The sequence below is a fragment of the Bombyx mandarina genome, chromosome 05 (assembly GCF_030267445.1).
Source record: "Bombyx mandarina strain Sakado chromosome 05, ASM3026744v2".
NCBI classification, from domain to species: domain Eukaryota; kingdom Metazoa; phylum Arthropoda; class Insecta; order Lepidoptera; family Bombycidae; genus Bombyx; species Bombyx mandarina.
Window position 1 is genome coordinate 12,088,864 of NC_143212.1, and position 23,316 is coordinate 12,112,179.

Here is a 23,316-nt window from a genome sequence, read left to right on the forward strand (position 1 = left end):
ATTTTATTTTGTATCATTTCGTCTCATTTCATTCCGTTTCATTCTATTGCATCCTAAAATAAATTTGAGGAAAATTTTCTTCATTTCATTTCAGTCTCTTACAGAAAAATACTTTTCAAAATTCGAGTAATTTCATTCAAAATAACTCAAAATTTTAAATAAAAAAGATCCATTCTTACATTTTGTTCCCTGCGCATTTATGCTTTGAAAAAATTTAATTACTACCAAAAGTCAAATTCAATTGTCAACAAAAATTACCACTGGAATTTCGCGCCAAATATATGCTCGGATCGTATACCGATATGTACCTACATATCTGTTCAACTTAATTTAAAGCAGTTTAAATTACTTAAAATATAAAAAATGGAATAGTCTCATCGTGTTTAGGTGAATGCAATTATAGTACAAAGAAAATGAAAATTATAATTGCGTAGATTTTCAAATTACTCTGTGTTTGTATTCAAATAATTAACATTTCCATATTCCATTCAATGTGTTATTGTTAAAGTTTAAACATGAAAATTGAAAGTAAACCCTTAAGATATGCACACGCTGAAGGGCATACTGATGTTTGCTACACAGAAGACGGACGGTAAGCCTAGGCCGAATTTTTGTTTAAAAAATAATGCACTTGAATTTTACTGATACAATATAATTTTTCAGGAATATTATAACTTGTGGTCATGATGGAGATGTCAGAATATGGATGGACATCGAAGATGATGACCCTAATTCTCATTGCGTCGGTGAAAGTGCTTTGGCAGTGTGCTACAAAGATAAGAGACTGTATGTAGCCACTGATAATCATCTTGTACAAGCCTATACATTTCCTGACTTCGATAAAGATGGGATCGTCACCAGATTTACAGCAGCAGTTACTCAAATCAAGAGTAGTTGTAAAATTGAGGTATTTTTTTATAAACATTGTCATTAGTTTTTCTGCACATTATATAGAATTATAGATGTGTTTATAGTATTGTATGGAATGTATCTAAGATATTGTATGGCATGTATTCCTGTACTATTATGAAATACTTCGAAGAAGTGGATGACTTAGAACTACTATTTGCTACCTACATATTTCCTTAGTGAATTTGATATCTGCATGTGGGACTTGAACCCTGGCTGATATAAATACATTGGACCTGTTATGCTGTAGGCCACATAAATTAATTTGCTTAAAAATTTAGTTAAATATTACTAAATAAGTATCATTAATAATTTAAAAAATTCTCCAGGCCCTGGGATGTTGTTCAGAAAATATGGAAGCAAAAATATGCAATGTTGAAGGCGGTGCTCCTATATTTGTCATGAGTAATCACAAAGGCCCTGTTCTCAGCTTAGCTATCTGTCCACACATGAAGTATGCAAGTACGGCCTGTGGAGATGGTTTAATGAGAATATGGGATATTGATACTCAGAAGGTAGTGAAGGAAATAAATTGTGTTCCTAAAATAAACACATTTTATGCTGCTAAAGTTTTATGTGAGTTTGTTCTGCTTATATTTCTGCTCAATATCAACTCTCTTAAGGATAACTTATTTGTTATTAATCAACACATTGCTAACAGGCTACTTGCTAACTGTAGACACTTGACACTTTTGAAGTTGTTGTGGCCTAAAGGATAAGATTTCCGGTGCTTTCTTATCTAGCTATGGAAAGGTGTTTGAATCCTGCAGGCGGGTAGCAATTTTTGTAATGAAATACGTACTTAACAAATGTTCATGATTAACTTCCATGGTGAAGGAATAACATTTTGTAGTAAAAATCAAACCTGCAAAATAATAATTTGCATAATTACTGGTGGTAGGACCTCTTGTAAGTCCACTACTCCGCCTATTTTTGCCATGAAGCAGTATTGCGTTTTGGTTTAAAAGGTGGGGCAGCCATTGTAACTATACTTGAGACCTTAGAACTTATATCTCAAGGTGGGTGGCGCATTTATGTTATAAATGTATCGGCTCCAGTAACCATTTAATACCAGGTGGGCTGTGAGCTTGTCTACTTATCTAAGCAATAAAAAAAAACATGGAATAGCTTTTTCTTACATAATTTAGGAAGAAATGAAACATATGGGTCATAAATACCTTGCTTAAAGTAATGCATGAATTTATTATGCCAGGAACTTGTAGTGCTTTTGTAGCTTTTATTTATTAATTACTAGCTGACCCGGCAGACTTCATAGTGCCTCAATTGATAAATAAAAGACCTAAGCTTTTGTGTAAAATAAACAAAAGGAATCCGTCCAATGGGAGACACATCGAAGGAAAAACAAAATTGTTATTTTTATTTAATTCCGAACCGTTTCATTAATTTTTCTACCTTATAAACCTTCTCTGGACTTCCACAAATAATTTAAGACCAAAATTAGCCAAATCGGTCCAGCCGTTCTCGAGTTTTAGCAAGACTAACGAACAGCAATTCATTTTTATATATATATAGATTTGATCATCTGAGCATAACCCAACCATTGTCTATTGTGGCCAAGTGGTGGTAACTGGAGCTCTTACTTCAGATTGTTTCAATTGTGTTGGTTACAAAAATAGTTGACCTACCTTTTAAACTCGATATTTGCATTATTATTTTGACCACTGTGATTTGATTTTTATGGGCTCTGGTGACCACCTAACAGCAGGTGGACCGTGATCTTGTCCACCCATCTTACTCAAAACCAAAAAAAAGAAATGCAGGTCCAGCTAGTAAAAGCGCATTCAAAAGCATTGAAAATCTTTAATGATTTCAGGCAGAATGGATTTTGAGCCATCTGAAGGAAAGTATTTAGCATACCCAAGTAACAGAGAAATAATTTTATTGGATTGCCAAAGTTGGGGCCAGAGAATGTCATTTACGCATAATACAGTGAGTTACTTTAAAAATTATTTACATTATCCAGTATAAATCTATTTTAGTTGTAGTAGTAACTAGTAGTAAGGGTGAAAAATAGTTAATATTGAATGGAATGAAATGCCAACTTTTCGAACTATAGCCTATTTTTGTGTACCAAAATATGTAGACAGGATAAAAGCTACAAGGCTTACACAACAATCAATTGCGGATTAATTGATTGTTGTGTGAGCACATGGATTAATTTATGGATTGTTGTTAGGGATACAAAACAAAAGGTCTTGCCTAATACCTCAAAACTAACAAGTATGAGAATAAATAATAATGCAGTACGGAATAATACAGTTGAATTAATTAATTTTCAGATAAAATGTGCAATCTCCCAATGTCTGTTTTCACCATGCAGTAAATACCTAGCTGGAAATACAGTAGCAGGTCAAATAGCAGTTTGGGACATTGAGTCTGGCCTTTGTATGGGAATTGTTGAACATCCAACTTCCCATAATATTTCTGCAATGGCTTGGAATCCAAAAGGTCAGTTTTTTTACTGCAGATGTACAGATGAGTTCATGTCAATTCTGATGTTGTTAAAATTAAACAGTGCTGTTTAATAGTTCTATATATTCTTCTTTTTCTGCATAAATCAGTGAAGGAGCTCACAGCCCACCTGGTGTTAAGTGGCCAGCAGAGCCCGTAGACATCAAGTCACAATGGTCAAAATAATAATGCATATATTGAGTTTAAAAGTCTTAAGATTAACTATTTATGTAATGAAACTCAATTGAAACTTTGATCTGAAGTAAGGCTCCAGTTACCACCACTTGGCCATAATAGAACGGCATAATAAATCAGACCAGCCTATCAAGATAATGTAAATGCCGCCACTGATATTCAGACATGAGTTTGAACTGTCAATTGTATTGTAAAATGGTTGTCCTAAACCAGAACATACGACCCCTTCTTGGCAGAAACACTTAGGGTTGTCACAGATTCGTATAATGATTATGTATCAAAAATAATCTTGTTTAAGAAAAATTATTGCAATAGTATTCTGATAATAAAATTTGTATTTAACATAGACAACTTTAATGGCCATATTTAGATATAAAACCACTACTATTTATATTGTTTGTCTTCGTATGCCAGGTAATGGTGTTTTAGCCTATTGTGATGTTGCTGGGCAATTAGGAACACTAGTAAATTGCTATGGAAAGAAAAGTAGCAGCTCTGAAAATGAAATCGAAGACATCGAAACAGTGGAGAGAGATAATGGTACTATAATTTATTTCCTTATTAATAAAATGCTCTTGTATCAAAGTATGTTATGGAATTTCAGTTACATCTCATTAATACTTATTTTTAATACAACATCGCAAACTTCTTAGTTCTTACATTATGTAATCTAAATCAAAATGAAGCAAGCTATGATATTTTTCTTTGACAGGAAATGATGACTTAGCAGATGATCTCATACAGAATTACGAAAGTGATGATGACAATGCTATTTCACTTGAAAAAATAAAGAATGAAACTCTTGGGTTAATAAAAGACAATGATGACTCTAGACCTGCCTCGAGACAAACAGCCTATGTACCTAGTACTGTACCACCACAGCCACCTTTTCAGCCTTCATCAACACCAGCACATCTTGAGCATAGGTGAATATTTTGTGAGATAAATAGTTGAATCTTGAAGCTATTAAAAGTGAGACCTTACAACTCATGTCTCAAGATGGGTGGCAGCATTTACGTTGTAGATGTCTAAGGCTCCGGTAACCACTTAGCACCAAGTAGGCTGTGAACTCGTCCATCCATCTAAGCAATTAATAAAAAAATCTAATTGTGTACAAGTCAAATTATCTTTGTCATTATTTTCAACTCTATAAACTTCTTTTATAAGTAATTATGCCCTTTTTGCTGATTAATAACATTTAATAAAGAATAAAAGTAAAAAGAAGAAGTTGATCATGATTATGATTTTTATTTCAGGTACATGTGTTGGAATGAAGTTGGAATTGTAAGGTGTCACACAGTCGAGAATGGAGAGTCAACAGTCGATGTTGAGTTCCATGATACTGCAGTTCACCACGGGATCCATTTAAATAACTATTTAAACCATACAATGGCGAGCTTATCCTCTACTGTCTTAGCTTTGTCTTGTGAGACTCCGAGGTATGCCGAACATTCCATAATTTAACAAATATCGACATTTACTCTTAATATCTTTATATTACACAAGTTTAGAACACCTATATTCGTTTATTAACCATTCATATGTTGATTATCTAAAATAAAAAAGGAACGTTAAACATTTTCTAATAGTACTAGTTTCAAATAGTATTGAATTGAGAATTTGGGCTCAATAAAAATAACTTCAAATTAGCTTAGATCACATAGTGGTTATGTACATTTTTAAATATGGATATCGATGACTTATTGACATTATCAACTGACTACCCATCACAATTTTACTGGAGAAAAACTACCTGATCATGTTACGCCCCATCAAAAACAGTAGTATGTTCTAATAAATTGACTTTTCCGCAGTAAACTGGTGTGTATTTCGCTAGTGGGCAGTAGCAAGGAGTGGAGCGTGTCGATGCCTGATACTGAAGAGGTGCTATGTGTAACAGCCGCCCACGGACTAGTCGCGTGCGCCACCAATGCGCGCCTCCTGCGTCTCTATACACCCATGGGCACCCAGAGACAGGTACGCCATGATCTATGCAAGCGCAGTGCTCGCTCACGCGGCAGGTACACACATTAACACTCTCCAGGTCATTCAATCCCGTTTGCGAAGGTACCGCACGTACCGTCCCGAATGCATACACAGATGACGCCCAATGACATGACATGTATTCTTTTGGAACGAAGTTCCATAAGGGACGGTGCGGAGGGGTACCCTAACCGGGAAAAAACGTCCGTAACGTAAGATTTTTATTAGTAATGCACACAGTGTACGACTTGACTTTGTAATAATGTACAAAAAATAACATTTTTTTTATCATTCATTGACCACGAACTCAGAGCGTTCGTTTGCGCAATACACTAACTCTTATACAAACAATCGTGAATGAAGTGTCAAACAATAAGTTCGCACGTTACCGAATGACCGTGGGTTGTTGCGAAATCTCCAGTTTTATTTTCTTTATACTTCGAATAGAACTTTAAAATAATATTTTTATAATAAGGAACTTCGTTCCTATCCGGCGCCTCACGACGCCACACATCTTTTTAATGCAATAAATATGACACGGTTATTTGGGCCCAAATTGGAATTCTCAGTACTATATCTCAGTGTTTAACCAGCTTAAACTTTAATGGTGCTTCATACTTATGTTTTAGGTGATATCCTTGCCAGGTCCTGTGGTTGCTTTGGGAGGATACAACACCACAGTACTGGCTGTGTACCACAGTACTGACCCTGGTGTTTCCGATCAACATCTCGCTATGGATATCATTGCTATGAATGGTAATAAAATACTAAATTTTAAATTTAATTTAAAATTAGGCCATTAGGCAACTGACATTCTTGCCTTTCGAATACCTGCAAATCTTAGTGGTTTAGCTAGAAAAAGTGTGTTTAGTCCGAGTGTGTTTAGTGTGAGTCCTCACAATGTTTAAAGGTCATAAATAGGTGTGTTAAACCATAAGGTATTAAAATTATAAATTAAAAAGTTTCTGTTTATGACCACCATTCAAGAATCAGCCAATGTAGGAAACAATAATATTTTCCAGTAATAATTATAATAATATGAGTTTTGTTCATCCAGAAATCAAACCAGAAACATTTATATAGTTAATTTTTTTTAAATATATCGCAATTTAGAAGTGATTTTAGACTCGTTTCCAATAATAAAAAACCAACACTTTAATTTTTTCAGGACGTCAAGTGCGAAGTAAAACTGTTCCTGTGCCTCTGACCCCAGGGTCCAAACTAACTTGGCTCGGCACCACGGATGTCGGCTCTCCCTGCACCTACGACAGCACTGGTATTTTAAGAATGTACGATGTGTCTAGCGGAGTTTGGATGCCTATCTGTGATACTAGCGGACACTCCAAAGGAGCTTCTGATTCGTGGTTTATTGTTTCTGTAAGTATTATTTTTAACGGTACCAATGGCCGGCGATCTCACTGCAACATTCTCTCTGTCTCAGTGCATTCGTAACGTCGTTACATGTAATCATCACCGGCAAGGATTAATATTGGATCTCATTAAAAGTAGAAAAACTAGCTTGAGGTTGTGGAACCGTATGATTTGATATTAGGCAGATAAACTTAGCATATAAGACTCCTATGACTCCTAATAGAATTAACTTATTTACAGATCAGTGAACCCACACAAAAAGTAAGAGCCATCCTATGTAGAGGCACCACTTTCCCGCCAACAGTGCCTAAACCTATAATAGCGGAGTTGCCTATACAGGTTTGTAAAAACGGATTTTATTGCATAGTGAACTTTATATTCTGTAAGTGAAGAACGAAAACAGGCGTCAGTTGACTTCTGTAGCGTATATTCCGAAAGGTTCTGCACTAGCACCCAGATACATTTTGAACAATCATTATTCTTGATTATCGCACGATCTTACTTTATAATGAATTAGCTGACCCGGCAGACTTCGTAGTGCCTCAATCGATAAATAAAAGACCTAAACTTTTGTATAAAATAAACTTAAAGTAAACAAAAGGAATCCGTCCGAACGAAACAAAAGGAACCAAAGGGAACGGGAGAAACATCAAAGGAAAAACAAAATTTAATTCCGAGTATTTTCATATTTATCTACCGTTTAAACCTTCTCTGGACTTCCACAAATAATTCAAGACCAAAATTAGCCAAATCGGTCCAGCCGTTCTCGAGCTTTAGCGAGACTAACGAACAGCAATACATTTTATATATATTATAGTGAATAATTACAGATACCATTATGCGAAATAGAATCGGAAAAGAGTCAGTACGAAGAACAGTTAGTACGTTGGGCGCACACGACTGCCGACGTTGACATGAAGACTGCCAGAGAAACCGCACTGAAATTGTTTGCTGTGAGTTACCTTAACATTTTAATTAAAATAAAATTCAATAACAAAATACTAAACGTAAATAAATATACATCATTGAACTTCGAATGTACCCTTGTGAGCTCACAAAAAAAAAAGACTAAAAAAAGTTTTGCGTATTCTATTTTTACTAAAGGTCATTATTCCTTTATCAATGAAGTCGTTCACGGATACGTCTTATGTACGTATTTCCGTTTTTTTTTATCTGTCAGAATATTTAACAAACGTAATGGGTCACACGGCGTTAAAACTAATATGTCACTGATTATGACTAACTAACTAACTAACTAACACCTCCAAAAGAATATCTAAAAATTGTAAAATTTTATTGATGAAAATCAAACTCATCGCCGTTTTCCTTATTTGTTCACCGACGCTTCATCTCGTCAAATACTTTTCGAAAATTATCGCGTTTTAATGTTTTATGTATCATCACGTAAAAAAAACAAACAAAAAAATCTAGGAAACTGATTAATACCGATTTGATACCAGGGTTATCACTACACAACCGTCACGTTTTTACATAAATAAAGATATGAATTTTAAAACAATTCAAATGTTAAGGCCATGTAGCTTATTTTGATAAATATTACGTTTTTAAATAATTGCATAATATGTCGTGAACTTTCATCAATAACAAATTTTAATCAAAATTGCCAGTAAATATTTATTATATTTAGCGAAATAAATCTGTAACACTTTCTCATCAGTACTAAATTGCTTCCATGTTGCATCTTAATGAAATCTATCTGTCTTACAGTGGCTGTTTTATTATTAAAAGTCTTCATAATCTTGTATATAAAACGGCCAACATGGCTAACAAAGCATACCCGATCCTGTAGACCGAATGGTAACCAGTCGACGTCGCCCAAAACTCGTCATTATGGATCCATCCCGATTCATTAACGGTGCTTTTAGGCTCGACGAGCGAATTAACCCATAGACACAGCCCACTGAGTTTCTCGCCGGATCTTCTCAGTGGGCCGCGTTTCCGATCCGGTGGTAGATTCTGCGAAGCACTGCTCTTGCTAGGGTCAGTGTTAGCAACACTCCGGTTTAAGCGCCGTGAGCTCACCTACACACGTTAGGGCGAAGCTGAAATAGCCTCTCAAGGCTATCAGCATAGGTAGGATAAAAAAAACTAACAAATATATAAACATACATAATTACTTATTATTAGCCTCTTGTGAACTTAAAAAATTATTGCAAACATCACAACAATCGTCTAAAAGTAATAATTTTCAGTCATTCGTTCAATAAATACAAAAAAGGCAAATACAAAAAACTATAACAAAGATTTCATCTAGTAGTAACATAATTATTTATTTTATTAATGTCTTCTTCACAGCTTGCATGCCGAAGCGAAATAGAGCAAAGAGCCTTAGAATTAATGGAACTACTGAAAGACGATCGTCTCTTACCGCTAGCAGCCAAGTACGCATCGCGCTTAGGGCGCATGCACTTGGCAGAGAAACTAACCAATCTTGCTGAATCATGGGAGAAAGAAACTGATAAACTGAATGTAGCTCAGAACTCTCACTTCCAAGAGCTGGACACACAGGAGACTTATGATGTTACGAACTCAGAGCAAGATTTGAACGCGAGCCTTATAATACCACAGAAAGCTAAAGAAAAAAAAGTTGAAAACGTCACACCTATAAAGCCAGTGGTATGTTATTATAAATCATTTAAGTTATAATAATGATTACTGAAAGTATTATTACTTACCATTTTGTTCAGTGTATGCTGATACAGAGGTGAATCAATTGATCCATAGAAAAATTAGTTATTATCGTTTCTTAAGGTAAAGGGAAGATCTTTCATTGGATGAGTGCTTTTACTCAGGATACGCAGTATTTTTAAACCTTATTTTATTGATGTTGATTTTGTTCAATTATATGTAAATATTCTATTCGAATACTACACGACGACCTGGGCCTCGAATCAATTCGGAAATACATGAAGTCAGCGTCGGAACGATACTTCGATAAGGCTATGCGTCATGATAATCGCCTTATCGTTGCCGCCGCTGACTACTCCCCGAATCCTGATCATGCAGGAGCCAGTCACCGTCGACGCCCTAGACACGTCCTTACGGATCCATCAGATCCAATAACCTTTGCATTAGATGCCTTCAGCTCTAATACTAGGGGCAGGCTTAGGGACCCCGGTAACCGTACTCGTCGAACTCGACAAAGAGGTCGACGTGCAACCTAACCCATGCATCAGCCCGCTGAGTTTCTCGCCGGATCTTCTCAGCGGGTCGCGATTCCGATCCGGTAGTAGATTCATTCGCGAAACAATTGCTCTTGAGTTGTTAGGTCTCCTTCGGAGCCGCTCGGGCAGTTGTTAGCAAATCCCACCCCTCTTGGCTGAGCCTTTGCTCGCCCACCTGTCCTGGTGAAACTGGAAAGGCCTTCGGGCCACCAGTAAACTTTCAATCATAAAAAAAAAAAAAAAAATATATATATATATATTCGAATATTATGTTGTTTGAATTAGAAATACACAAATAAAAACAAATTTGATGTAATTAATTGATGTACATTTTGTTGCAGACAATAAAAGCGTCACCTGGTGGCGTTCGGAATCCATTTAGAAAGCAACAGGAAGTAACTAAATGTGTACAAAGTCCGTTAAGTTTAACAGAACGGACATTGGTAGAGGTACACTCCACAGCTGATACTGCCGAAAATACAGACGTGAGTATCATAATGCTGTTTGAAAGAAATGTCATAAATCAAGTCCAGAACTCGCTTAAATCTCTTATTCAATTTCTATAAGAATCTAGTTTTCCTACTAGATTTGTAAATCATTATAATATATACTATCTATTATATTTTTTTATAACTTATTACTCTTGAGCATAACAACGTCAAAATTATGGGTAGTTAGTAAAAATATTGTACTCTTTCACATATACACGGTCGATTTTAGAACTCCATAAATACATAATACTTATGACACAACGCTTGTACTATAAAAGTTAAGATAAGGGCCTGTGCACACCACGTTTTTTAGCGCGCCGTCTTTTATCCTACAGAGCAGTTTGTTGTCGTTTGTATCGATACAAAGGCGCGTTAGCGTACACATGTGAGTTAGTAGACCGCTAGCGTGCGCGCCTTCTCTACGGGCGGGGTTTCCCCCACAACGAGGGAAGTGTGAATCTACGCTAGTAGCAATCGAGCAATTTGGTGCACCGCACGTCTTTGGAACAAAAAAATGGAGCCTTTCGACGCAGAAGACAAGATGTCTCTTTTACCTTATTGCTATAAGTAAACCTTCTTCTGCCGATATACATGATCTTGACACTGTATTTTGACGAGTTAATTCCGGCTTAAGAATCTCAAGAAGTTCTTGAAATGATGAATACGACATTCGATAATAATTCGCAAATTTTTTTTCATGTCCTATTAGTTTTCTAACCGTTGTTGTATACTGTCTACACTAGATTCTCTCGCTTGTAAATGGTGTGCACAGGCCCTTAGATTAGGACTCGTACCTCAAAGTGGTCGGCCAAGCAATACAAAGAGAAAAAAATTACAGAAAGGTTGCTATTTAATCGTTGTGGCCTAAGGGATAAGACGCCCGGTGCAGTCGTATCTAGCGATGCACTGGTGTTCGAACCCGCAAGCGAGTACCAATTTTTCTAATGAAATACGTACTTAACAAATTTTCACGATTGACTTCTACGGTGAAGGAAAAACAAAAATATAATTTGCGTAATTAATGGTGGTAGGAGCTCTTGTGAGTCCGCACAGGTAGGTATCACCACCCCGCCTATTTCAGCCGTGAAGCGTAATGCGTTTCGGTTTGAAGGGTAGGGCAGTCGCTGTACTGTAAAAACTGAGATCTTACAATTCATATCGCAAGGTGGGTGGCATCATTTAAATTGTAGATGTCTATGGGCTCCGGTAACCGCTTAACACCAGGTCGGCCGTGAGCTCGTCTAACCATTTGAACAACAAAAAGAATTAAAAAAAATTCAAGTTAAACATAAATTACCCCCTATGAAATATTTCATTTCAATCATTTCAATGTTGTTCCAGCCCTTAAAACCGTTAAGTGGCGAAAATTTTATGGATTGGTTCACAAGGAACAAGTCTCTGCTGGAAGAACGAAATCCGGAGCTGACGCCCTCAGAGCTGTCCCGGCACTGCGTTAAAATGTTCAAAAATGTACAATCGATCGCTCACGCTGACTCGAATAAACGGAAACACGAAGACGCAAACGGGGACACTACAACGAGCGCCCCCAAACAATCAAAACTCAGCGCCTTTGCGTTCCAAAAGAAAACATAACATTTTCAAATCATGTTTTATTTTAATTGTTGACATGTCTAGTAAAATATTATAAATTAAGCAAAAAAACAATAAATATTTATGAAAAGGTTTATTTTATTTCGTAGTTTAAGGGTTTGCCCATTCGGTTTCGTCGGGTTGAGGGAAAATTCCTTCTTTGATCATCTTTTCCCATTCCGTTCCACGTGGATACGTATACTTTTCGAGAGTCTCTTGCAGGAACTGTGTGCTGTATCCGGGTAACTAAAAGAAAATCAAATTAAAAGAAGAAAAAAAAACCATTGTGAACTTCTTTGTATGTAAATTAAATTAACTCAAACGTGAAGGCTTTAGGGTAGATATTCAAGGCTTGTGTTACAGACCAGCTTAAACTATCAGAAATACACAAAACTCCTAAATTCCATGAATATAGATACGGCAATTACTTTTCACCTCAGCAGCTCAAACATGCCGCTTTTGCTGCGAGACAACAGTGAACAAAACGAGATTTTGAATCGAGCGTGGGTCAAAGGTTTTTCATTTTTCAATCTTCAGTGCCACGAATTGACATTGTTCAGCCATAAATTTCAAACATTCGAATTTTACTGTGCTCTGCCCCTTTCACATGCATATAAAAAAGCGAGTAAAAAACAAAGCCCTTCGAAATTAGATTTTGGAATTCGACGTCAAAAAAAAAAAGTTCGGAAATGCATAATAACCTACAATTTAAAGATATTCGTAATAAAGAAATTACGTATTTTTAAAAGTTATTTCAATCTACCTATTACTGTTCATTTCTATGTCTCCTAAGTAATATGTGTTCTCACTGCTGTAGAGGTCAAAAGTTGTGTGCTACACGAGAGTAAAGTTTTTTGCATCTCGTGCTGTTGAGTCCCTCACTACGCTCAGGATGCTAACCTTGGATCACTCGCTACGCTAGTGAATCAATCATAGGTTCCTTCGCTTGCTCGGGACTCAAAATCAGCACTCGAAACAAAAAACAACTTTGTTCTCTTGTTGCACAAATAATTATTACATACATTCAAAGATTTACAATTAATCAAATCATAGATACATCAAATTAGGGCCCGGGTGTATTTCAAATTAGGGAATCTGAAAGATATTGCCTAATTATTGTTGTTTCATACATTATTTCATAAACTTACTTGAGGTGCTAAATATTTCGCGTTTTCAACGACACATGGATCTATAAAATGCTCGTGTTGTTGATCAATGTACTCTATGAGGCGATCCTCCATCGTACAAGACACGCTCGCGTAATCCCAGAACTGAAGGTGTTGCACCATCTCACACAAACCAACTCCTCCGGCGTGTGGACATACTTTTACTGTAAAAAAAATTCAGTCTAAGCCAGAACTTTTAAAAAGCATTGAATTAAAATTAAAAATAAACTATGGCAGCGATTCAGCATACCTTTAAGTTTTTCAGCCATAAGATACACCGCTAATATTTCATTGACACCACCGATTCTGGCCGCGTCTATCTGACAGTACTGCATACCGCCGCTCTGCAGGAATTGTTTAAAAAGTACTCGATTGGCGCACATTTCGCCTGTGGCTACGCCGATACCATAAGGTCTGAGGAAAAATAGGACTATTAAATACATAGGACTAGATACATTTTTTTTATTATATAGATGGATGAAAGAGCTCACAGCCCACCTAGCGTTAAGTGGTTACCGGAGCCCATAGACATCCACAACGTAAATGCCATCACCCACCTAGAGATATGAGTTCTAAGATCTCAGTATAGTTACAACGGCTGCCCCACCCTTTAAGCCGAAACGCATTGCTGCTTCACGGCAGAAATAGGCAGGGTGGTGGTACCTACCCGTGCGGACTCACAAGAGGTCCTACCGCCAGTAATTACGCAAAGTATAATTTTGCGGGCTTAATTTTTATTACACGACGTTATTCGTTCACTGTGGAAGTCAATCGTGAACATTTGTTAAGTACGTATTTCATTAGAAAAATAGGTACCCGTCTGGGATTCGAACACCTTTGCATCGCTCAACACGAATGCACCGGACGTCCTTTAGGCCACGACGACTTATATTTACACGTATATACGCCGGCCATTTACCTATACGTAGGTATCTTCGCCTACTTTGACTACTGAACAGTTTATGGTCCCCGACAAGTACCTACGAAAGTGAAGAGTTAACGGGTCATCTGTAAATTTAATGTTGGTCCGATGAGATTCACATCACACCGGACACTTTATTATGCGTTGCGTGTCGCCGAAAATTGGGAACATTGGCGTAACATAAGGGAGAAGCTTGTGGAAGTTGATCACAAGCCTAAAGATAAGAAATAAAAATTGAGTGGGCAGATAAGTACATAAACTATTATATACACAGATAAACGTGTCACTTTCAACGACTACAAGTTAGGATTTTTTCTGTCAGGTATATAATATACTCTAAAGCGATGGTTTAGATTTATTATACCCCGATATCTAAAATAAAGGAATCACTCACTTTAGGGCCTCTGAGATTGTTGCATGTCCTAAGACGTCATCAGGAGAAGTTGGCTCTTCAATCCACATTGGCTTCAAAGGCGCTAACTTTTTCATCCATTCGATAGCTTGGCCCACACTCCATGCTTGATTGGCATCAACCATCTGAAAGACGCAAGTAGTTGATATCGTATTACTATTCTTTGTTTGATTGTCTATCTTCATTTAAACTCTAAACTAAATCATGAGCATTCCATTATTTTCCAATTATAAAATAGTCGTTAAGTAAATTCACGTACCAAAACGTTTTCGTCTCCGATATACCGTCGTACTGCGCTGCATCGTCTATAGTCATCTTCAAAATTGCGACCAACCTTCACTTTGAAGTAGGTAAATCCAAGTTTCAGATATTTATCACATAATTCCTCTACTAATTCATCGCTATAACCCAACCAGCCTGTAAATATAAAAATAAAATAATAAACCCTTTAATCTGGTAAATAACCGTTTTGTAATTGTACCTACATAGTTCTTGTTTAATGGTTCTATGAACTCACGGATATGATTATGTGAATACTACTGTTTCCTTAAACCGGTAGTAACATATATGGGTCCACCAAGACCCCTCATTATAGAATATAGTTAAAGAAAATCCAAGTATGTGTTTATTTCATTTTTAACAAAACATATTTTTTATCAACCTTTTACATTATACAGTGTGTATTCGTACGGTATTTACTGCTTTTAGTCGAAAATAATATTTATTTGCACATCTAAATACTTAAAATTTCAAGTTCCACATTTCATATTTACGGAAATGGACTTAATGATCTGTAACGTAAACTGTAAAATACCTATTCGAAATATCTAAAATAATATACGCAAGATTATGGCGTAATATTAGATTAAATTATACCTACTCGCGAAAATCTAAGAAGATATGACATTACTATGACAGAACTAAAAAGATCTGGAAACATTAAACTACTAAAAACTGCTGCCTTGACGTCAATGAAATATCATTTTCATTTACTAAACTAAACCCAAAAATCCGTGTTATATTATACGTAATGGAGAAAAAATTGACAAAAGACAATGTAGCATTAGAATCATTACTTAGTATCTTCGGTCCTGGGACCGGTTCCAATAAGTGCGGTCTAATTAGCATTGATACATAATAAATACATACACATAATAGCTTTTTGATAATCGTGCTCGCAAAAAATGCATTTTTGTACGAAATATCACACTGAATTAAATTATGTTCTATACTTAAATCTCTACTTCGATTAAAATGAAAAATTCGATTATGAGTATTATATCTAGATCAACTTACAAGGTGGCAGTCTGCTAGGTTAATCAACCAGCGACCAAGTAACAAGAAGTTTACAACCCCTAATAATTTTCTGAACGAATTTAACGCGTTATTCTTATCTTGATTACCTACTCATGTGGATGTGTAGTAAGCGCGTACGAGTCGTTATCTTGTCTATTTTTTAAAACAAAGTAATCACATATTCCAATTTGAATTGGTAGATAGCCTTTATTGATATTCGATTGACGCTATGTATAGACAGGTCGACTCCCTGTTTATATAAAATTTAATAGCGATAGTTTCGTTAAAACTAACCAACTTGCGTAGTATAGCACGGATATCCGTTCTCTAACAAAAACTCTACTCTTTCTTCTTTCCCAGCTTGTTTACTTCTCAGTAGTTCCACTGCATCTTCTGGAGTTATTACGTCGGTAATGTATCTGAAATCTATTGTTGATACCAATTCCTGAAATAAATTATATACCATAATCATATTAAGACATCTTAACTTCACTTCTTAGATTCTCAAAGCCGATTAGAACCGAATTCAAACACATTTCATAAAAAAAAAAACAATATTCTCGACAATTTAATAAGTAAAATATATTTGTTTACAATTTTATTTTATTTTATTATTTCTTAGATGAGTGGACGAGCTCACGATCCACCTGATGTTAAGTGGTTACCGGAGCCCATAGACATCTACAACGTAAATGCCACCCCCCACCTTGAGATATGAGTTCTAAGGTCTCAGTATAGTTACAACAGCTTCCCCACGCTTCAAACCGAAACGCATTACTGCTTCACGGCAGAAATAGGCGGGGTAGTGGCACCTACCGTACGGACTCACAAGAGGTCTCACCACCAATTTCAGGTGTATTATATTATTAAGAATTATTAAAAGCGCCGTGTGATATTTATCTGTAATTTTGCAATTCTATGTTATGTTCAAGTCGTCCACGCACCGACAACACAAAACAATTATAGGTAGACTTCCACTGTAATTATGGCTACGAGAGCCCATCTAACTGGCGCTCCTCCTTGGCGCAGGGATCTCGTGCTAACATTCGGACCCCGGCCAAAAAAAAAGAGTTCCTCTTCAGTTAAACGGCGGGAACGTACTGAGACTTTAATTTACTATTTGAAACAACCCAGAAGGCGTATTCAGCAATTCTGTTTGATCGTCTGACTTTAATGGTTAATTAGCCATCATTATAACGTGCTTAAAACAAACTATATTTGTAGAATAAAAGTATTCATACAACATAAGAAATATTTTTCGTTAAATGTAATCCTTTTACACAGACTGTTTGCGGCAAATTGGTTACCGATGCCTAACATAATTATGCCCTTGAATGCTTTTCTTTAGTTCATACTCTTGCTAGATTTGTTACATGCAAGCTATGTTTGTAACGTAAATACAAAAAAAAACATTGTGCATTGATTGTTCCTACCACAGGATCCATATCAGACAAAAGTCTCCACAGTGGCTTGTTTTCTATTCTTGCCCACAAGTCCCATAAGGAGTTAACAATGGCTGCAACCGCCAAATGGGTTACTCCCTTTTCTGGACCGATCTGTAAAATAAAATTTCATTAATTTATGGAGCATATTTTGGTTATAAAGGCAAAAAGTTTCTTTTTCTTAAACGGTTGAATATTTTGACAACTTATATAATTTTTCTGTTTCAATATAATAGAACATCTTGCATTCTTTTGCATTTTCACATTGCTACAAGTTGTAAGATGTAATGAAATCGCATTCTTTGATATAATTTGAACGCCAGTAGAACCTCTTAATATAATAATGTAATCACTTCTACACATTACTAGCTGTACCCGTCCGCTTCGCTGGGTATTTAAAATTAACGTTATTATTTCTCATCCCCACAAAGATTCTCATCATTAACGCCCCCGCAACTGATATAAGGAGTCCAACACTCATATAAATATTAGCCTATCCATTAAGTACATGTATTTTCTACATGGATACCAAGTTTCAAGGCAATCGGATGCATGGTTCAGTAGTTATAATGGAACATCCGTAAAAATCACTGTAGATTTATATATTACTATAGATTACTTACCCATCTCATTTGTGATTCATTGGTAATCGCACGCCAGAATCCAGCAAAATCGGCAAAAATGTCCGAAGCATTCTTGCCCAACAAAAATCGTTTAAAGGATCGTATGGTGAAGACTATAATCTCAGTGCCTCTACCGCAGGTGAAAGTAAGTCCATAGCCGCTTTTACCGCTTTCTGTGGTTATGATGACGTAAGCGCAGGAGTAGTCTGGATCTGTGTGCTGTATGAAACAAGAAACGAACAAACTACAGCGTGACCTTTAGTTTTATACGAGCTTCAAGACGAGCTCGTAGCCTACCTGTAGTCCATCAATACTACAATATCAGTGCAGCTTGAGCCTTGAAAAATAAGAGCAACAGATATCCCGGATTTCTAACTAGGCCGCGTGATGGCTTCTCAGTAGAAATAGGCAGGACGGTATTACCAAAGGTACATAAGGTTGGCAGCGGCTTGGCTCTGTCTCTGGCATTGCTGATGTCTATGAGCGACGGTGACCACTTACCATCAGGTAGGCCGTATGCTCGTCTGCCTACAAAGGCAATAAAAAAATAAAAAAAACCTTCTAGGAATATTAGGGTACCTACTAGGAGTCATAAACAATATAATTCTAGTAGTGGGATATGTTGTAATTACCCTCATAAATTATATTTCTGCTATCCTACTCTTGCGTTCGATTGACGGATAGGATACTTTTTATTCTAATGAATTTGTGACTTCGACCTCATGTCTCAATGCGATGGAGATCACATTATAATGTCTTTCATGTAGGACAACGATATCCGGTATGATAAAAAGGTAAGCAATAAATATTCAAAGCTAGACAGAAATAATGTATCCAAGTTGTATCAAAATTCGCGTTACCGCGTACTCAAAGAATGAAAAAACGAAGTAGAAACTTGTTTCAAAGTGTGCCACAAATAAATAGGGTATGTTCTCACCACAGCGTCAGATCCATGACCTCCAAGCGATGTAGGGAAACGTACGTCCTTAACGTCAACATCTACAATTTTCAGACCATCTCTATTTGGAGCAGGCATTTTAATTAAATATTTTAACTTTAACTCGGATTCAGACGACCGTTCTTGTCAGCTGACGGCGGACTATTGAATTGCGAAACAACATCATCTGAATATTTAAGACATTCGTGTTTACATTTCTATAGCTGTGCTGTTATCATGTTTAATGAACCTAAAAGACCTCTTTTTTAAATTTAGTGCTGCTAATGTGTTATGTTTGTTTTGTTATGTAATAATAATAAGGCCTTTTATTCGGACAACAGATAGGTATACAATTAAGTTTCTTAAACTGCTGCACTTATACTGACATAGTACGTATATGTATTTTACAAAATTTTAATTGTTCACGTATTTGGTGCTTCTTTACTTTCTGTAAGTCCGTTTGCCAGTTGGCAAAGGCCTCCTCTTACCTACTCCATTCTGATCTCTCTCTGGCTATTCTACCCCATGTTATGCCCGCAACCTGCCTGATATCATCGTCTCATCTTTTTTGTTGTCTCCCTCTTTTCCCCTTGCCTTCCCTTGGGTACCAATGTGTAGTTATTTTGCTCCATTTTTCTTTTCCTCTGACCATGTTTTGTTATGTAGCATTCAGAAATAATCTATCGATATTTAGATTTTAAACAACAGCAAAATAAATTGCTCAAAGATGCTACTTTTTAATATTATTATAATTTAATTAGATAAATAAAACGAGGGCATCGTCCACCTTGTGTTAAATGGTTTCTGATGCCCTTAGAAATCACAACATAAACTCTGCCACACACTTTAAGATGTGACGACGCATTCTGGAACGTCTTCGCGGCAGTAATAGTTAGGATAGTGGTACCTCCCCTTGTGGGCTCACAATACGATTCATACCTATTCCGCGTACGAGATCTGAAAATTAGAATCTATTTAAATACTTTGAAAAGTCGTATTCGTGTTAATTTACGTACATATCTACAAATACATTTATATTCTCGCTGTTTAGTGCTCGACCTTGCAATTTTACAATGTAAGAATAAGGTAAGAACATTTTATCGTTATTGAGAAGTCTCCATAATATTCACTTATCACATTAATAGCTTTTAAAGAAAAAAAAAACGGACAATTATTGCGAAGAAATATGCTAGGTACCTAATGCAAGTTTTTCTGTTTTCACGGTAGATCGTTCACAATTGTTAAAGTTTCCAATGTCACATTGAAACTATTTACGGATCAAATTAAATTCGGTGTGCTGTTGTTAATGTGTTAAATGTATGTATATGTATTATGTTTTTTTTTTTTATTGCCCTTGTAGGCAGACGAGCATACGGCTCACCTGATGGTGAGTGGTTACCGTTGCCCATGGACTTCAGCAATGCCAGGGGCAGAGCCAAGCCGCTGCCTACCGCTAAATGTTTATGTATTTCAATTTCAAAAAATAGCAAATGGTCCTAGGTCTATATCGCAGGGTTTTTGTTTTGCAGTTCTTATTACTAATGTCAGACCGCACCGGTACATATCATCATTCACCTTGCATAAGTCTGCTGAAAAGTATTTATACGTTTCGTTTTGAAATTTAGGCATAGTCTCAAAATGAGTTTTTTTTATTTGCTTTGCATTGGTGGTCGAGTTCACGACCCACCTGGTGTTAAGTGGTTACCGAAGCCCATAGATCTCTACAACTTAAATGCCGGCACCCACCTCGAGACGTGAGTTCTAAGGTCTCAGTTTTTGCAATACAACGGCTGCACCATCCTTGAAACCGAAACGCATTATACTTGTTCAAGGCAGAAATAGGCAGGGTGGTGGTACCTATCCGTGCGGACTCACAAAACGTCCTACCACCAGTAATCACGCAAATTCTAATTTTGCAGGTTTGATTTTTATTACGCGATGTTATTCCTCCACCGTCAATCGTGAACATTTGTCAAGTACCTATTTCATTAGAAGAATCCTCGAAGGAGGCGGAGGAATGAGTGAGAGATGAAAGTCAGCTTGCATTGTTGATCCTTGCAACCTGCAAATTCTCGGGTTCTATCTCAGATAGGGGTCAGGCGAGAGCGCAAAAGTCGCTTAGTGGACCGGGTCCTACATCCTACATCTTTGCAAATGCCGCGCGCCTCCACGATCCGGTGACTTCGTAAGAGGTTCAAGCCGAAAAAGAAAATCGTTATTGTCTCCGAATAAGCAATTTGGTTGTGCTTCTAGCATTGCTATGGTCCGTTAACGACGGTAACTACTCTCCATTAGCTGAGGCCTATGCTCGTCTACCTATAAAGGGATTAAAAATAAAGCCAGATGTTTTTAGATACAATTTTGAGGAAGACACAGTCGCTTCACTTAAAGCACACGGAAAGATTCACTACAATTTAAGAATAGTTCTCGTTGTAATATTACCAATAGGTAGTAGTAGTATTCGAAACAAATATGAAGTGTACCAACGAGTGCTTAATTTTATTACTCAGTGAAAATTTATTTTTCTGGACTTAATAATTTATATAAAATTTCATTATTCTTATTTTCAAATATTCTTATATTTTAATTTGAAGATGTTATCAATGCAGTGTCGATTGCACCTATAGTTGAGGTGACATTTGTCACGTACTTCTTATTAATTTTTCGATGTTTTATGTTGATGACCACTTTGTTAGCACAACTACATAAATAAATATTTTTTTAATAAATAAATGCTGTGTCGCGGTCTTATCTCTATATATTTATGTGGTAAGGTACTGAAACGTTGTCATTTGCGAAAAAGAGCCGGTTAAATTCACTTCACTTTTACTGGTGGTAGGACCTCTTGCGAGTCCGCACGGGTAGGTACCAACACCCTGCCTATTCCAGCCGTGAAGCAGCAATGCGTTTCGGTTTGAAGGGGCAGCCGTTGTAACTATACTGAGACCTTAAAACTCATATCTCAAGGTGGGTGGCGCATTTACGTTGTAGATGTCTATGGGCTCCAGTAACCACTTAACACCAGGTGGTCTGTGAGCTCGTCCACCCATCTAAGCAATAAAAAAATACTTCGTACATAACATCCTAATGCGCCGCCGCGCCGGTGCAAAGCCGTAGCGGGACGCTTGTTAGAGATAAGAACACGATTCCGATCCGGTAGCAGATTCATTTGCGAAACAGCTGCTCTTGAGATGTTAGGTCTCCTTAGGAGTCACTCGGGCAGCTGTTAGCATATCCCACCCTTCCTGGCTGAGCCTTTGCTCGCCCACCTGTCCTGCAGAAACCGGAAAGGCCTCTGGGCCACCGGTAATCCTTCAATCATTACAAAAAAAGATAAGAAAAAATACCCAAATTAAATGACATACATTTATTTTTTTCATTAAACAAGTTGTAAATATAAATTTTATAAAGTATAATATTTAAAACTTACGTATCTTCGTATGTATATATTTTTATATTTTTCAAAATTGTCTTGACTAGAACAATTTTTTTTTATCATTTAATTACCCAATTTAAATATTATTAAAATCACAATTTCTTTAGCACCCCATTTTGTCAATTTATGTTCTCAATTTGTAAATATGTAAACGTAAATTTCTTGTTCTTATACACACAGTAGTTAAATTGACACTTAAAATTAAAACTTAATTATGATTTTTATGGAATGCATAACAAGCATCTTAAACCATTACATATCATGTTAAAGCCGTAAGCTATTTAGGCATGGCGTGCATGAGTTGATAATTTAATTTTGTACAAGGCGTATATTTGAATCTTCGATGACCAAAGTCATATAAATTTATACCAAATAAGATATGACCTAAAAAACCTATGTTACCAGGTCATTAAATTATATAAAAAAAAATATATATAAATTTATAATAATTATGTTACTCTACTTCAAAACCACAATAAATTTAATAATACTTATTTTAACAAGATTGTTTGATATAGTTTTTACTAATAAAATTAGATTTTAAAATGGCATAAGCCCTGCATTTTAAATATATTAACTTATTCACGCCACGCATCTAATTATTTATGTACCAATGAAGTAATCCATAGTAGAAAGGCGCGGCCAGAGGGAAGGAGGGGTTTTTTAAGAATTGCCCGACAGCCCTTGGTGGCCTAACAACAAAGGGCAGCTAATTCGCGGGTGCAACTACCACCGGATCGGAATTGTGACCCGCTGAGAAGATCCGGCGAGAAACTCAGCGGGATGATCTTACAGGCTAAGTTTCATGTCATGGGCGGCGAGTACGGTGTGACCTTTATGCTTAGTGCGAGTTTTTTAACGTTCTCGATAGCGTAAAAGTTAACTC

General features: G+C 36.4%; 2 protein-coding genes across 2 annotated transcripts; one reads left to right on the forward strand and one right to left on the reverse strand.

The window, feature by feature from the left end:
* The first annotated feature begins 256 nt into the window (after window positions 1-256).
* Ctf4 (Chromosome transmission fidelity 4) lies at window positions 257-12,287 on the forward strand. The gene is made up of 16 exons (XM_028186532.2): window positions 257-592; window positions 664-907; window positions 1,239-1,485; window positions 2,744-2,859; window positions 3,210-3,378; window positions 3,991-4,116; window positions 4,289-4,502; window positions 4,833-5,015; window positions 5,391-5,553; window positions 6,189-6,315; window positions 6,728-6,936; window positions 7,171-7,269; window positions 7,761-7,883; window positions 9,247-9,567; window positions 10,457-10,600; window positions 11,948-12,287. Exons 1-16 carry the CDS (start codon window positions 516-518, stop codon window positions 12,197-12,199), a joined length of 2,814 nt encoding a protein of 937 aa, XP_028042333.2. The 5' UTR covers window positions 257-515; the 3' UTR covers window positions 12,200-12,287.
* Window positions 12,202-19,182, reverse strand: LOC114252051 (mitochondrial enolase superfamily member 1). The gene is made up of 9 exons (XM_028186533.2): window positions 18,995-19,182; window positions 18,058-18,276; window positions 17,426-17,548; window positions 16,287-16,437; window positions 14,956-15,113; window positions 14,679-14,821; window positions 13,613-13,776; window positions 13,345-13,526; window positions 12,202-12,442 (listed from the first exon to the last, which is right to left on the reverse strand). Exons 1-9 carry the CDS (start codon window positions 19,091-19,093, stop codon window positions 12,308-12,310), a joined length of 1,374 nt encoding a protein of 457 aa, XP_028042334.2. The 5' UTR covers window positions 19,094-19,182; the 3' UTR covers window positions 12,202-12,307.
* Window positions 19,183-23,316: the final 4,134 nt, after the last annotated feature.